The sequence below is a fragment of the Hippocampus guttulatus genome, chromosome 5 (assembly GCF_054856545.1).
Source record: "Hippocampus guttulatus isolate MCC_2025c chromosome 5, RoL_Hgut_1.0, whole genome shotgun sequence".
Classification (NCBI taxonomy): domain Eukaryota; kingdom Metazoa; phylum Chordata; class Actinopteri; order Syngnathiformes; family Syngnathidae; genus Hippocampus; species Hippocampus guttulatus.
In genome coordinates, this window is record NC_141265.1 from 6,929,843 (window position 1) to 6,946,092 (window position 16,250).

The window sequence follows — 16,250 nt, forward strand, 5'->3', positions numbered from 1 at the left end:
ACACAAACCTATCAATAAAAATTGAATAAAAACATTTGCATCTAATAAAATCTTAATACTTGATGCAAAATCTAATATTCAGATTTTCACCCTTTGTGATTTATTCATTTTGTTGCTATTTCCCTTCATGTTGTCCCTGCGCAAACTATAACAGCAAGTAGTGTACACTATGCAAGTACTGCAGCGTACCAATCAATGGAAAGTGTAATGACGCGAGGTCGGTGGAGGCACTCTCTACCGCCCCCACGCCTTCCGTCCTTGTGTTCATTCACCAGGCGCCAGGCGGATCGTTAGCCGGGCAGCTAGCTAACACCAACGGGCAGCTCACCAGGCCCCAACGGCCGCCGGTGAATCTTCCGCTTCCAGCCATGGCGTTAGTTACTCTGCAGCGGTCTCCGACCCCCAGCGCCGCGTCCACCGCCAGCACCGCGACCACCACTGCGGGCGAGGTGTGTTTGCTCCGGGGGGAGAAGGGTGAACGTATAAAAACGAATTCTCCGGTGTGTCGTGGTGTTTCTGAGGAGATGATAATGAGGAGAGATGTTGCCGGAGAAAGGCCCCTTTGATGGAAACCTACAGCTGCTACCGCTCTTTGCTTTTTAGCCCACTTAAGTGACAAGACAATCAGTGCCTCCATTATATCTGTTTACGTGGGTACGGATGTAAAGAGAACAACGATTAGCCTTTTGCAGGACTGCGAAGCAAGTAGCTAACGTTAGCTCGTTCGTGACGTGACTGGCTAGCCGTGAAAATGACGTTTAATTTGATTAAACAGTCTGCCCGGCACAACATAATTAACACTAACGACAACCATGCATCTCCCTTCTACGCTGCCCTTCATTCACTGTTTGACATTTAAAGTTTGAGCTAGTGACACTTTCGTGTTTTGTTTGATAGCTTGGTTTGTCACATCCCTGTTAGGATTCTAGAAACGGATCATTTGATGGCTCTGTTGGGGAATAGCCAGACATTGTCGAGTAAAAGACTCCTACCCCTCATAATGACTTTATTGTGTCATTTTGAGAGGGCTTGTCCGGTTGTATTGGCATTTATGTTTGGTTCAGAGTGACAGCAACTTGCCATTTCAAAATTTAAACACAGTTGTGAACCTCGTCCTTACCATCAGATGGGGGCGCTAACTACCAAGTTTATCAACCACCAACAGTAAAAATGTCTAACCACCCTGCTTCGAATTGAGTTGTATTTTATATTTTGCTAATTTTACCAATTAAAGGTGACTTTTATCAAATTTTCTAATAGTTGTGCGCCCATCTAATCTACAGTCAAATTGACACAAATAATATTGTTCAAGTAATCAATTTTCAGTTTTTGTGTTGTGACCTACTCATTTGTGATTCTTAGTGTATGCTAGATCACTTGTTACAATATTAGCTTTTCGATTAACAATCACATTCTTTTTTTTGGTCACGCTTAAATCAACACAAAGTCGTTTTGAAATAACCTTGTACAAATACCACTCTATTAAGCATACAGGACTCAGTTACGACATCGTAGTTGTTCGCATTTGTGAGGAAAGTCCCTACTTTTCTGTTATTTAGTTTTGCTCATTTAAAACGGTATCTGTCGTCGTCGGTGCAGTGAGCAGATGTCTGGTGACATGGAACAGTAAAAGCTGCTGCAGCTATGATGTCATCGGCTCGACAGGGGGTGGGTGCAGTGGTGGAGTACAACTGCAGGAAAAGAGCATCAACAGAAATGTAACATGCTAACGTTGAGTAGCTTGATTCACCCTATTTAGACTTCAAGAGCCTAGGATGGGAAATGAAATGTGTTATTCTTGCATAATAATTGTTCGTAACTGAACATACCCTTTGCATCTGCATATACCCACACCTGCCGCTTCAATAGGTACACTTGCGCAATATAATGTTAAACACATTATTAAATAATACAAGAGGTGCAGTGATGAATTGATGAAAGTAAAAATAATAATGAAAAACTGATGGATTTTTTTATTTTTGCATTGCTCATGTCATGTGCAATGGTGCATGAAAACTGGCATGTACAATTTCTGGTGAATAGTAAAAAATAAATCACACTCAACAGCAATTAAGTAGTCTAATAATAAAGCAATATGCCTGGTCATTGTTTAGCATGAAATTGCACGTCCTAGGTCCAAAATTAAGTTTGGGTTGTCGAATATTTTCTTGTTTTAGTTTCCGTGTTATCTACTATTTAAAATTTCACAGTTCATGGATAATTAAGATATTCTATTTGCTGTATTACAGGACTTTGGGAGCGAAGATGAGCGGCGGATGAATCAAAGGTAAGCTCTGTCACAAGCCACTTTCACATATGAGACACTGCAATATAGACATCAGTTGACAAACTATTCAGCGTTTATCCGCCTGTACATTTAACACAGAACCCAATGGAGGCGGGATATTGCTGCAACTGTGTGTGATCCGTAATCAGAAAATCACACGCGCAAAGATGTCAGCATCCATTGTTCTTCACACACAATTATCTTACAAACAGGCAGCGTCCACACATATCATCCTTCACTTTTTGCCAGGTCGTCTTTGTTCCTCCATTCAATGTCAGTTGCATTTATCCAAAGCAACACGGAAAAAGTGGTTGAAAAAGCTGGGTTTAATAAGTGATGTAAAGGAGGCGTAGGTTTAGTGCTGCGTGTGATGAAATTGGCTGTTGAGCTATTTCGTGAACTCTGCAATGGCAACACAAGAGTTGGCATCAGCGAAGAAGAAACTTGTGTCAGTTTGGATACATTTCTGTGAATGTTTTTTATTTTACTTAATTTTTTTTGTCACCGGAGTTCGGTACAAAAAGGCACGCTGTATTGAGGAGAGTCATCTTTTTGGGAGAAGGTTTAAAAAAAAAAAAGTCTTACGAAACGTTACTATAAAATGTAAACATGCCATGCTTTGAAATCATGGCAGCAGAAAACATGGGGGCTGTGGGAAATGTCGTGTTAAAAATTGTGCCTTGGCTCTATAAGGATTGGGAAACACTATAAGATGGCAAGGCAAGATCCTGTAGGTGGACATTTTTTTGCAGTGACAGGACGAGTTGAAAACCAATGATTACCATTTGCAGTGCCAATTACAATGGAGGACAAAACCAGATATTTTGAGCGCAATGACAGGAAAAAAATACATTTCATAACACCAGGACTGCTTTCTGCAGCAAGAAAATCCTACAATTTGCTTTTATCACTGTGAGCCAGCATAGACAGATGAGACAAGCACGGTTGTGTTAGTCTCAGGCAGCAGGTGGAGACTGCACCATGGCCCTCCAGTCTGATAGGCCCACACAGACACTGGGAGGGGGGAGGGAGGGAGTGCCAGAAGGAGTGGAATCTTAAACACCTCCGAGCACAGTGGATGAGTCAAGGCTGTCTGTCAGTCTTCCACTCAGTCGAGCGATCGGGTCAAGACTCAGAACCAGCGCTGCTTCATGGCTCTTTTTTTCTGAAGGCTGGCGAACAGGAAGTGGCTTGTGGAGTCAAGGATGCATCTGTTTGTAGAAGCCTTTCAGGAGGCTGTGGTGAAGCTACCTTATTTTGTGGGGAATGCCACGGTGACCCACAGTGAGGTGCGGCGCATGTGAGTGAAGTTAAGGCTCTTTAGACTGGAAACAAATATTTGTAACACTAGGAAAATTACTCAGAGATGCTGGAATTATGTTCACTTAAATTTCATTCCCTGCCTTCAAATTTGATTGCCGCTGTTGTTAAAGTAATGTCATGCTATCCAGATCAGAAAACTGAATAATTAATCATTGAACTAACACGAGGCTTCTGTCACTGTACAACAGATTGACTCCTAAAAACCAAAAAGTTTTCTCTGCAGTCTTTGGGTGACTTGTTAAAATGTAATGAGAAGAAACAAAAACTCGTGACCTCACGTTCACAAATGATAAATACAGATTCAGGTACAAACATGGATAGCTCACTATATGGCATCTGATAATGCACAGGAAGTTTTAAGACTTCATAAATAATGGAAGAAAATGATGGTGTATACAAACCAGTAGGTGTGATTATAGCAAATAGAGCAATCAAGAGATGGTACGTAGTTAGGATGGGAGGACTCAAAGAGGACTGTTGTGAAGGTTTTTCAGAGAGTCCAATGTTTTCTTTGATACGTTATACACTGCTATTTTAATGCATGTTTGTGGATGAGCTGAAACGATCCTGATCTAAGTCCTGTGACCTTTGGGTTGAGTTAGTGGTTGAAATGAGCAGATGGAATTTGTCCACCATACTGAGCAGCAAGCATCTGCTTGTCTCCCTTTCTACCTCGGCTTTTGTTGCTTCAGCCTCATATTTATCCCTTATTGCCCGAGCCCCCCCTGACACTTGTAAATCCCACACATCCAACAAACTAAAACTAAATCCACCACAGTGGTACAAAAGCTGTCATTTGAAAAGTGTCCACCCACATGCTTTGTTTCTGTAGTCACCCCCCCCCCCCCCCCCCCATGGTGCTGAGGGCGGAGGGAATGTATTGTGAGGCTTACAAAAGGAAGTCCATTGTTTTTGTAAAATGGTCTGCTTGGTGCCGGCCTGCTCTTCTGGATTTTTAGACACTGCACTAGTGTACAGAGGTCTTTTGTGGAAAATGTCCTTATTAATATTGTATTTCAATCAAAATGATTTTTATTTTATTTGCAATATTAGGCATAATGAAGCAATTATAAATAACGCATGTTTATTTTTTGTCAATATTGCAATTGAAAATGTGATTACTTTTTACTGTTAGTACTTATTACCTCAGACTCTTTACTTGGAATGTATTTTGTGCCAATTTATATGCTTGATCATGATGGATGCTGAATCTGAACGCTTTTGATAAAACACACAAGACCAACCACATTATAGTACAACTTTTAAGCAATACACTAATCAGTGAGTTCCAGTAATCAATTAATTCGTGGTTTGACAAGGCCTATTCATTTTTGGCATTATTTGGTGCGGTAATGCTCTGTTGCCACAGTATTCTTGTTAGATAATATTACATTAAATGTACTGGAAGTACAGTAACTGCACATTGCCCTGTTTCTCAGTAATGCCACAGTGTGACTTAAAGAACTTTTAGAGAGTCAAGATCTTTTTGTATTGAGTGTAGGGGCTTAAATGTGATTTAAGGCGCTAAATATTATTTTATTATTATCATTTGTATAGGACGGTTATGAGTTGAACTGATTCCTAAATTTAGACACTTGTTCACTGGTTCTCCCTGGCACAAAGAGGGTTAGTGAGGTCTTTTTCTGATATGAATGAATACTTTTTAAACAGTGTTTTAGGAAAACATTTGTCTTTTTCTAATCATTCTCTATTACCTGAATTACGTGTACCTGTCATTCAACAGTTTTGAACTTTCCGAATGATGTCATGTCATAGAAAGTAGGCGCCATCCTCCTGCCATTTCCAAGAAATGGAACGACTGAAGTCAGCCTGGACTCCCTGGAGGAATCACGTCACTATTTTTTTATTCACTGATGTCATCTTTTCGACATCTTCTAAGCCAAACCTAGCAAACCTTTGGATTTTATAGGCAGGTGTGAACAGTTAATTGCACTTAATTGGTTAGGGTGGTTGGGGTGGGGTGTTATTTCATCACAAGCCGAGAATTATGCCCAAAATGTTTTTACATGCCATTAACTGAACTAAAAATCCTTTTAAGTGACTCATGCCCGACTCCTGAGTCTCGCTGGCACATTTCTTAAGAAAGCCAAGAATGTTTTTCACGTCATTTCATTTGGCTTACCCTCCCAAACCCTCAATAATCTCCAATCCAATCTCCTGCCCGTCTCCTCACCCACTCTCGCACCAGAAACCACATTACCCCAGTCCTCCAACACTGAAACTGGCTCCCCACCCAGCAACGAATCCAGTTTAAAAATGTTTTCATCATCTTCAAGGCCCTTTCCAACCTCACCCCCTCAAACCTGACCTCCTTCAACATCACATCCCAACCTGCAATCTTAGATCTGCCCATGCCAACCTCCTCACCTCTCCCATCCGAACCAAGCACCGGATCTGGGGAGACAGAGCCTTCTCTATCGCTGCCTCCTCCTTCTGGAACGCTCTCCCTCGTCACCTCAGACTCACTCACACACTCTCCTCTTTTCACTCCCCTCTTTTAAAAATGGCACTAAAAACAAAGTCCGGAAATGGGAAAGGTATATGAATGCTGCACAGTGTTTGATCTGTAGCATCTAGTGATGTGAAATGTCTCTTTTATGTTTTCCAGCCTGAGTGAGAGCTTCTTTATGGTGAAGGGAGCTGCGCTCTTCCTCCAGCAAGGGAGCTCTCAACAGGGCCAGAAAGTGCAACCCCACCACAAACATGCAGGTGAGAACCACAACAAACATCCAACAGTAGTTATGCATTTTATTCTATTCGTTTCCCTAAGCAGTGCGTTTGTCAGATTTACCAAGATGGTCAGTTTTGTCTAATGAGGAAGTGAAATCTTAACTCCCTAACTCTGCCATAGCTGTTTTGTAGCTGGAGATACGAGGCTGGAGGTTACCTCTCTGATAAGACTGTTGCCATCCTATACTTTAGCCAGATTAAGTATCAATATCCTGTGCACAGTAGGGACTGTGGCGAAAGCATGTTGAAGTTTAAAATGGAGGCACTGTAATTTGACATTTTTTTAAAGTGCAGGAAAACATGTTTTTTTTTCCCCTTTAGAAAATCTTTGTACATTTGTAAGCCACTGTAGGGGAAGAAGAGTACTTGTGTATACTTGGCATTCAACAATTAAATAACAGATCACTATTACTTGGACAGAGGGAATGACTTCATGGACATTTACTCACAGTTTTTCAGGATTTTTTCATAGATGGATAGTTTGGTCATGCACTTCATGCATACATATTTAATATACATCAACTAATGGTAAGAAAACAAGCAATAACATCAACTACTTCTGGAAAGCTCGTAATGTGGCACAAAAAAAAACTCGAGCACATGGGAAAAAATGAATGCTAACACTGTCTTCAGGGCAAAAAAAAAAGATCTAGAAAATATTTGTCATTGTTTAGTTTTTGATGCAGATCAGCGTATAATTCTTGGAATTTTCCGCTTATGTTTTGGATTCTGACTGTTTGACACTGTCTTTGAACAGGCACCATGCCAACGTGGCTGCCTCAGAGCCATGCAAACAAAGGCCATGAATGCACGCCTAACTGTCCGATGCACTTGAGTTATCCAAAACATACTTTAACATTTCTAATTCATCAAAACCGTATTGTCGTAAAGTGTTGCCTCTTTGTCATATATCATCATTGTATTCATGGTTTCCAGTATAAATTCATAGTTTTCAGGATAGAATGTAACTTAAGCACTGTAAGAAACCAATAGCAAAGTTTTACACTTGATATTTGGCTAGCATCTATCCATTTTCTGTACAGATTACAGTATATGCCTTATATTCTGCTGCTACTGCTCTCATTTGGCACCTTAACTCATTCACTCCCAAAGATGTATTTAAACGTCTTTTCAGACTTGGTCCAGAATTGGCTGGTACTGAATGAGTTAATGACCTGACGCTCAATGTAATTTTTTCAGGGTTTTGTTAAGACCTGAGGCTAGAAATGACATTATGTTGCAGTGTACGTGACCAAACCGTCGTGTACGTTCCGTTTTTTTGCCAAAGGTTGTAATTAACATCTGCTTGGCTGCCACAGTTTGCTTGTCAACATATTTAAACAGCGTTGGCCTGCCATCAACAGTTATCTGTCATTGCAGTTGTTCCTGCACACTCGGTTTCACAACCCAGTTCAAATGGTGTACTGTATCACACGGAGGAATGGAACAGTGGGAACGACTTAATGGGGTTTAGTTCATGTTAAAACGGGAAACCAATTCAGGAATTTAAAACGCCTGTGGACAGTATGTTGCATTTGAGTAAAAGACTGTTAATCCTTCTTCGAATTCTTTAACTTTAAATTGAATCAAAGTCTGACACAGTCGTATCGTTGTCGATGTTCTTTAACAGGGGACTTACCTCAACACCTACAGGTGATGATAAACATTCTTCGCTCAGAGGACCGGATCAAACTGGTGAGAAACAACATACAGCATCCCGAAAGTATTTACAGTGCTTCACTTTTTTTCTCCATATTGCTGTCATGTTATGGCCTTTTCCAAAATTGAAAGAATAATAGTTTTCCTCAAGCATCCCTTAATGACAGGGTTAAAAACAATGAAGATTTATCAAAAACAAACTAAGAAAGTGTTCCGGAGCCTATCCCAGCTGTTTTAGGGCAGTAGGTGTGGTACACCCTGAACTGGTTGCCAGCCATTCGCAAGACAAACAATCATCTGCGCTCACACTCATACCTAGGGACAATTTAGAGTGTTCCATCAACCTGCTACGGAATGTGGGAGGAAACCAGAGTACCTGGAGAAAACCCACGCAGGCACGGGGAGAACATGCAAACTCCACACAGGGAGGCTGGAGGTCGACACGCTAACCAGTTGACCACTGGACCGCCCGCCATGCTTCACTCTAGGAATAATATTGGCCAGGTGATGAGCGGTGCATGGTTACCTCCAAACATGATATCTGGTATTCAAGCCAAAGAGGTCAATTTTTCATCTGATCAAGTCTAAGTGGTATTTGTCTCTCATAGCCTGACCTGTGGCTGTCCTTGGGCAAACATTAGGTGGGCGTTCATTTACCTTTTGTTAAAGTCTCTGGCCACCGTATTATACAGCCTTCAGTGGTGGATTGCTGCAGGAATGTTGTCATTTTGGAAGGTTCTCTTTCCTCAGAGGAATGATGGAGCTCGGTTTGAGCCCATGAAGTTCTTGGTCCCCTCTCTTCAAAAGGCCCTTTAGTTTACATCTTCCATTTTGGGATGATGAAGGCCACTGTGCTCAATGCGTCAAAACAGCAAAAAAAATTTCAGACTATTTCTTAGATCCGTGCCTCTACCAAGAATTCCTTTGACTTCACGCTTAGTATATGTTCTGACATGCACTATCAGTCGTTAAACCTTATAGAGGCAGGTGTATGCCTTTCCAAGTCATGTCCAGTCAACTGAATTTACCAAAGGTGAACGAACTCCTTTAAGATGTAAGAAACAGGATACACTGAAGATGTGATGTCTTTTTCTTGCATTTACCAAAATGTCCTTGGAAAAAAACATTTGAACTTTTCACATTGTCATATGCGGTGATCTTTGAGGGTGGCAGGGGGCAAAGATGCCATCAATTTTGGACGCATATGACATAACAAAAAATGTGGACAAAGGGAAATGAATACTCCAAACACACTGTAAATCTAGTGATGCAAATAAGCAAAAACAAACATGTACATTCAGTACATGCCAGTAGCTTACCTGGCACAGTCAACCTTCTACATACCATTTATTGTGTGTTAAAGATACTCGACGTGTTCTTTGTAATTATCAGTTGAGAGAGCAGGTTTGAACTGCATAGTTTTGAGAGCATGACCAAATGTTTCCATGGTGTGCATAGGAAGTATGAAACAGACACCTACTGGTTAGACTGCCCATTACGCACGTACAAATAATTAAACTGACAATTTCCTGTACAGTTTGTGGCAGCTCTGCAAATAGTAGTAGTTGTAGTAATAAAAAGCGTTCTCACCATGAGCATGAATTCGACTGTCACATGACTTTGAAATGAATGTGCATTATGTGTGTCCCCGAGTAGGCCGTGCGGCTGGAGAGTGCATGGTTAGATCGTGTGCGATACATGGTAGTTGTATACACCAGTGGACGGCAGGACACAGAGGAGAACATCCTACTGGGAATCGACTTTACTAACAAAGACTGGTGAGAAGACAGTTGTTGAACGCATTACGAGGAATAACACCCGCATTGACGTGTGTAGGATTTTTCCTTGCACTTGTGCTTTGTTTTGTACTCAATCCCGCACATCTTTTGCTTCAGTAACAGTGTCACACATTTGTTAATTTGATTATATCAAATCATGTTTTCCTGTTTTTGCCAACAAAAGCTGTTCGATTGGCATGGTGCTGCCTCTGTGGAGTGACAGTAAAATCCATCTGGATGGAGATGGGTGAGTGCCACCGTAATATTCCCCCTTCATATCACCGCTGCAAACAACAGCGTATGGCATTCCAACTCGTAGAGTGACCATCTGTTCTATTTTCACCTCAGGGGCTTTACTGTGAATACGGCAGGGCGGACTCATGTCTTCAAACCTGTGTCAGTGCAGGCTATGTGGTGAGTAATCCCCTGGAGTTATAGTGGCGATCTGCAGCAGTCTCGTTTCTTGACACAATACAACATACCTCCTGCTCGCATGTGCTCAACACAGCAGCCAATCTGCACCAGAAAGGCTTTTTGGTTTGTCCTCTGCAGGAGTGTGCCCCCTGCTGGAATTGAGAGCATTTTGCGCATTACTCCAGTTGGAATGTACATTTGCTGTATTTGATTGTTTATGTGGTTTGGATGAAAAGAGTCTAACTGCCCTCCATAATCTTAATCTCAAACTAGGTCAGCTCTCCAGGTGCTCCACAAGGCCTGCGAGGTGTCCCGTAGATACAACTATTTCCCTGGGGGAATGGCTCTCACTTGGATGGGTTACTATGAAAGCTGCATTGCTTCAGAGCAGAGTTGCATCAATGAATGGAACACCATGAAGGACTTGGAATCCACACGTCCCGACTCGCCTACGATGTTTGTCGACAAGTCAGTCATTGCAAATTACATAAAAATCTGAACGTTATTTAAGATTCTGTTTGGCCCTGATTTTAAACGTGTCTAATCGTTGCATTCGTGTTATCTTCGAAGTGTCAACATATACATTTAAAAAAAAAAATCTCTCAATAGGCCTTCAGAGAGAGAGAGGACAGAGTGCCTTATCAGAGCCAAACTCCGAAGCATCATGACATGCCAGGATCTTGAGAACGTCACATGCAAACAGGTATGACTCACACGGGGGACCTGATTCCATTGCATTTTTCCCTGTTGGGCAATTCAAAGATTTGTATGCTACATTAGTGTCTTATGTTGAATAAAATGTCTTTAAAATGTTTCTTCAGATCACTCAATGCAATACGATACAACATTATTCTCGACCACAGCAGCTATAAAAAAATCAACACAAATGTTTGTATGGTTTGCTTAAAATTCAAAGTCACGTTGGACTAAAATGTTTTGATTATGAATTGTGTGAATGCTTTGTCCATGTTGTTAGATCCGTACTGAGTTGGAGCAGCATATGAGCTGCAACCTGAAGGAATTCAAAGAGTTCATCGACAATGAGATGCTGTTGATTTTGGGACAGATGGACAAAGCCACACTCATCTTTGACCACGTCTACCTGGTAGGAGAACTTATACTGGATCACCAAACTCGCTGAAAGGATAATAATAATAATAGTAATATACTTCTATATTTATTCTTTCTTTGGAGGGCTCTGAATGGAATGCGTCAAATTTGGAAGAACTGCAAGAGACGGGGTGATGGATTTAATGTTGTCGAGTGGCTGTGATAATCACCCGCATGCAAAATATATTCACATTGTGATCTGAGCAAGAAAGAATGACCGTTCTCTCTCTTCCTCAGGGTGGGCTATATCCTCAATGTTACCAGGGAGATAGACAACTTTTTTCCAGGCACATTCAGTTATCACAATATACGCGTGTATGACGAAGAGGCCACTGACCTGCTGGCTCACTGGAATGATACGTACAACTTCATTGTTAAAGCAAAGTGAGTCCTGATGGAAGAGAAAAATTCTTTGCCTATTATAGTATGTAATCATCTCTTCAGCCATAAATTGCCGACATGCATTGGGTTGCTTCTGTGTGATTAGCTGATTAGGTTTTAACGTCCACACGCAGTTGAACTGATTAACCTACTAAAGTGGCCACATCAATGTATACTACTCACAAAAATTAGGGGATATTTGGCTTTCGTAGGAACTTTCCGGGTGAACCTAAAATGTCACATAATGTTCGGGAAGGTTCCCTCAACTTTTGAATGCACATGCCCACCTACTCAGTGTTTCACTAGTTTTTGCACAACTTTCTGTTCTTTATCAAGGAGCAGAAAGGCAAAATTCACAACAGACGTGTGATCCATGAATCGACCAATACATTTCCAGGGACGCCCACTTCAATGCCTTTCTGTTCTTCTCTCAGCATGTCTATACCACTGCCGCAAACTGCTGATGACATTCTGTGACACTATTAGTTCAATGCTCACTTCCTCTGAAAATGTCCTGTTTGAAACCGGACACTTGCTAAGTAAAGATTACGTCTCGGACATTTCACCCAATGCGTAGTGTACAATGTACATCCCAAAAATGTTAAATGAGGCCTTTAACCTTCTTTACCACCAGGAAGAACTACTCCAAGTGTCTTGTTCACTGTAAGATGGGTGTCAGCCGATCTGCCTCCACAGTCATCGCGTATGCCATGAAAGAATACGGCTGGTCGCTAGAGAAGGCGTACAACTTTGTCAAGGAAAAGAGGAGCATCACACGACCTAACCCAAGTTTCATGAGACAGCTGGCAGAGTATGAGGGCATCCTTGATGCCAGGTATAGTGCATCTCTTGAATTCCTTTTCTTTTCTTAACGTCTAGCGAGACTGACTTGTCCTTTGCTTCTTAATTCAGCAAACAGCGTCACAACAAGCTGTGGCATCCAGACGCAGACTGTGAGATGGCCGAGGGTCAGCAGGTCTCAGTCCAGTGCTGTGGTGAGGAAGAGGGAGACCACCTGACCCCAGAGCCAGCGATGTCTCCCTGCTGTGAAGATGTGCTGCCCGACAAAGGCGCGGCATGCCCCTCCCCTTGCCGAAAAGTAGCTCTGGAGATCGACCCCGCCTACAACAACTATTATTTCCGGAGGCTGTCTGACTCTGCGCTGGACAGTGAGCCCTCAACACCTGTGCGTGGCCCCCCTCTACTTGGCATGGAGAAAGTCTTCATTGAAATTGAGGATGTTGAGCGAGATGCTCTTCTGGATGATGAGGCATTTGATGGGCGGGAGGGCCTGGGGCTTCCCCCTTTTGGCTCAACAGCGGAGGGCACTGCAGCCCAGACCAGCAACCGTGGCCCAGAGCCCCTGGAGGAGCTGCGTCTGAGACTGGAGTTTAGCACAGTAGAGGAAGAGGATGAAGAAGATGTGCAAAAGGAGGAGGCAGACATGGAGGTCCTAATGCAACCAGATGACGGAGGGGGTGGGGACGGAGATGGAGGAGCGGAGGAAACGCAAGATTTAGAGGTCGAAGGGGATGCAGACAGCAATGGCATGGACCTGGTAACTCTGAACGAAAATTCCAACAACAACAACCATTTTACCTCTCACCAGAACGTTAATGTGAGTTTGTATTTGGAAACCTGAAATGAAGGCTTTGATTTGTAATATGTTGTACACACATTGTTCACTTTTCTTCTCTTTAGGGAAAAGCTGCCACGCTTGCAGCTGATGTGTCTTTATTTTCACGGAGGGATTTAAATTCCAAGCGGATGGACATTTCTCCAACCTCTGTTTTAGAGCCTTGCCTTAAGCTCAGTCCTACTGACGTCCCAAGTGCTCCATTCCTGCTATCTTCAAAAGACCTTGAGTCTACCATGGTGTCTCTGTCCGACTGTGCCAACAGTGCTTCCTTTGGTCCCGCAGCTCTCCCCGATGTACCGCAGCAGCCAGCTGACTCCCTTCATCATGTTGTCGGGGTGCAGGACTGTGGTGATATGTGGCATGTAAACAGAGAGTGTGAGAATAGGCCACCTTTGGGTTCTGCAGAGGTTCTCCCTGAGCTGATGACAGTGGAGTTGCACAAAGATACACCTTGCCACCTGAACCAGCAGGAGGGGGCCTTTGTGGAGCTTCAGAAGTCAGGTGTGGTGCGCCGCCATGCAGAGAGATTGGAGAGACTTTCGGGTTTGATCCAAGAGAGCCTGCCTTCTTCTCTGAAGCCTTTACCCGCATGTCAAATGTCCAAGAACTTTCAGCACAAGGAGGAAGAGGAAGAGTTCCCTGTCTTTCCAAGGGACTTGATGAAATCATCTACACCGTGCCAAGTAAGGTTAGAGCCCCTGGTTGTTCCCCTTACCGATGAAGCCTTGTTGGGGGTGGTGGGGTCGGGCATGCTCACCCCCACCTCCTCGCCTCACGGCACCACATTGACGCGCAGCTCCAGCAGTGACAGCCTGCGCAGCGTGAGAGGAAAGCCCGGCCTCGTACGTCAGCGGGCACAGGAGATCGAGACACGGATGCGTCTGGCGGGCCTCACTGTGTCGTCCAGGCTCAAACGGTCCAACTCGCTGGCCAAGTTGGACAGCCTCAATCTCTCCTCCGAAGACCTGTGCTCTGCCTGCTCGTCAGATGCAGGAACACTACTGCTTCTCTCACTGTCCCCGGAGCCAGATCACAGCATGGAGTGGGAGTCTCCTGCCACCCCCGCTCAATCCCGACCCTGCCAGGACTTGCACACTGCAGAGAAAGCTCTAGCAGGGGAGCCCATAAGCTGACCGGCATGTTGGTTCTCCAGCTCCCTCTCATTTCTCATCACGTAGCGCTGTAGAGGGTTGTACAGATTGTGGAAACAAAAAAGAATTATTTACACCGCATTCACATGTTTGCCACATTGTTTGTCAAACTGCTTTGACAGTGAACGTCATATTGCTGTATCTGATAAGAGAAGCCATCAGTTCACCTCTGACATGGTTGGGATAAACAAGTGCCTTACGTTTGAGACCAGAGAGGCACCAGGTTTTAGGCAGAAGGATAAGAGGGTGAGAACAACCTTCAATTCACAGCCCCTAGTACGTGGTATGTACTGAAAATTTTTATTGTATCCATCTGCATTTTTTTTTTTATATTCAGTCCGGTACAAAGTAGTATTGGTAATTGACCAACCAGTTTTTTTTTCTTCCTGTCAGAAAGTGTTGTTTTGTAAGTATTAATAATTGTACAGTTGTACTACACTGTTTTTTTTTTTGTCTTAGATGCCACAGGCCTTCATGTTGATATAGTGGAGAGCCATTTCATGCTGAAGTTGAGATCAAATTATGAAATTGATGCGTGACGAAGCCTGAGTGTGATTGAGTGATTGAAATGACAAGTGGAGAGAGTGTGGCGTTTTACTGTCTTCAACCAACATAAGTTCATTTGCACTTCTTTTTTTTTTTTAAATTATGTATACTGGTACACAACAAGCTATGTTCCAAAATAACATTGAAGTAATGTTAACCACCTCATAATTCCCTTCAGTGATTTTAGGGAAAGCAGTAAGTAATCATGCTGCGTGGCTTGAATTATATTTAATGTAACGCAAATCAAGGATTTCATAACAAAAATTGTTTCTTTTTCTTTGGCCATAGTCCTTTGAACATTTTTGAAAAGCTGCGAGTACAAAAAGAAATCATCCCTGAGGATTGCCAACGTTATTTTTAAATGTGAAAAACCAAAGCGCTGCGGTTGTCTCATCAATTTAAAGCTGTATGATATAGTCCTTGTGTATATCATGTATTTAAACGCTGTCACATCATTTTGCACATTTGAGAGAAATGGGAAAGCTTGAGGGAGTTGTTGGGCTTATTGCTGTTAGGCTTTTATGCTCATATCCACTTTTTTAAACTACGATCACAATAGGTTACGCCATTTTTGGTAGCCATGTTTTTTTTTTTATACTTAAAGTATGCAGTAACTTTTGTACTGTACATTGCTGTAGTCTGATTGCATATTGCACTTTTTATGTTAACGTACTGTATGTGTCGATTACGAAAATAAACATGTTTTTTTTTCATTATATGCGTAAGATGTGTGTCTCATTATGATTGTGATTACTCTTAAAAAGGGCCATTTTGATTATCAATAATTCGCCTAAACTTAAATCTTCAGGGAAGTCGAGCTGGGAGGACGAACGCAACCAAGAAGGAAGGATTACTTTACAAGCTCCATCACGCACATGTAGCTGGCTTTAGGGTCTTTGCAAACGGGAAAAGTGCCATGAACCTTAATATTTGGCCAGTGACTTGACTTTGATGGAGTTCGTGTGTGTGTTACATCATTACGTCACCGTGCTGTCATCTGTGTGCTTTGGCTGGAGAACGTTATTTGGAATTCCGAACAACAGCCAGGTTATATAACGTTCAGTCTACCCCTCCCTGTTTGCGTGACATCAATGAATGACTTAAGTTTCACGCTCTTGTTGCTCTGCTGCCCCCGACCGACCGTGCGTGCCTTTCGACTGAATAATAGGTCTGTGTACAAGAGCATGTGATGCAGCGCTGTTGTATGGTAG

The 16,250-nt window shown here is 42.6% G+C and overlaps 1 protein-coding gene across 1 annotated transcript; it reads left to right on the forward strand.

Moving 5' to 3' along the window:
- Window positions 1-281: 281 nt before the first annotated feature.
- On the forward strand, window positions 282-15,755 carry ssh1a (slingshot protein phosphatase 1a). Its single transcript, XM_086111576.1, has 15 exons — window positions 282-449; window positions 2,250-2,287; window positions 6,240-6,340; window positions 7,992-8,056; window positions 9,677-9,798; window positions 9,983-10,045; window positions 10,147-10,212; window positions 10,486-10,680; window positions 10,822-10,915; window positions 11,189-11,317; window positions 11,407-11,453; window positions 11,560-11,706; window positions 12,338-12,538; window positions 12,616-13,321; window positions 13,405-15,755. Exons 1-15 carry the CDS (start codon window positions 369-371, stop codon window positions 14,473-14,475), a joined length of 3,126 nt encoding a protein of 1,041 aa, XP_085967702.1. The 5' UTR covers window positions 282-368; the 3' UTR covers window positions 14,476-15,755.
- The last annotated feature ends 495 nt before the right edge of the window (window positions 15,756-16,250 follow it).

Excerpts from the sequence above, each read along its gene's own strand:
- ssh1a (XM_086111576.1), top strand. The coding sequence starts at position 369 with ATGGCGTTAGTTACTCTGCAGCGGTCTCCGACCCCCAGCGCCGCGTCC. Across the intron at positions 8,057-9,676 it reads CAGAGGACCGGATCAAACTG|GCCGTGCGGCTGGAGAGTGC; the intron begins GTGAGAAACAAC and ends GTCCCCGAGTAG. Across the intron at positions 11,454-11,559 it reads GAAGAACTGCAAGAGACGGG|GGTGGGCTATATCCTCAATG; the intron begins GTGATGGATTTA and ends TCTCTTCCTCAG.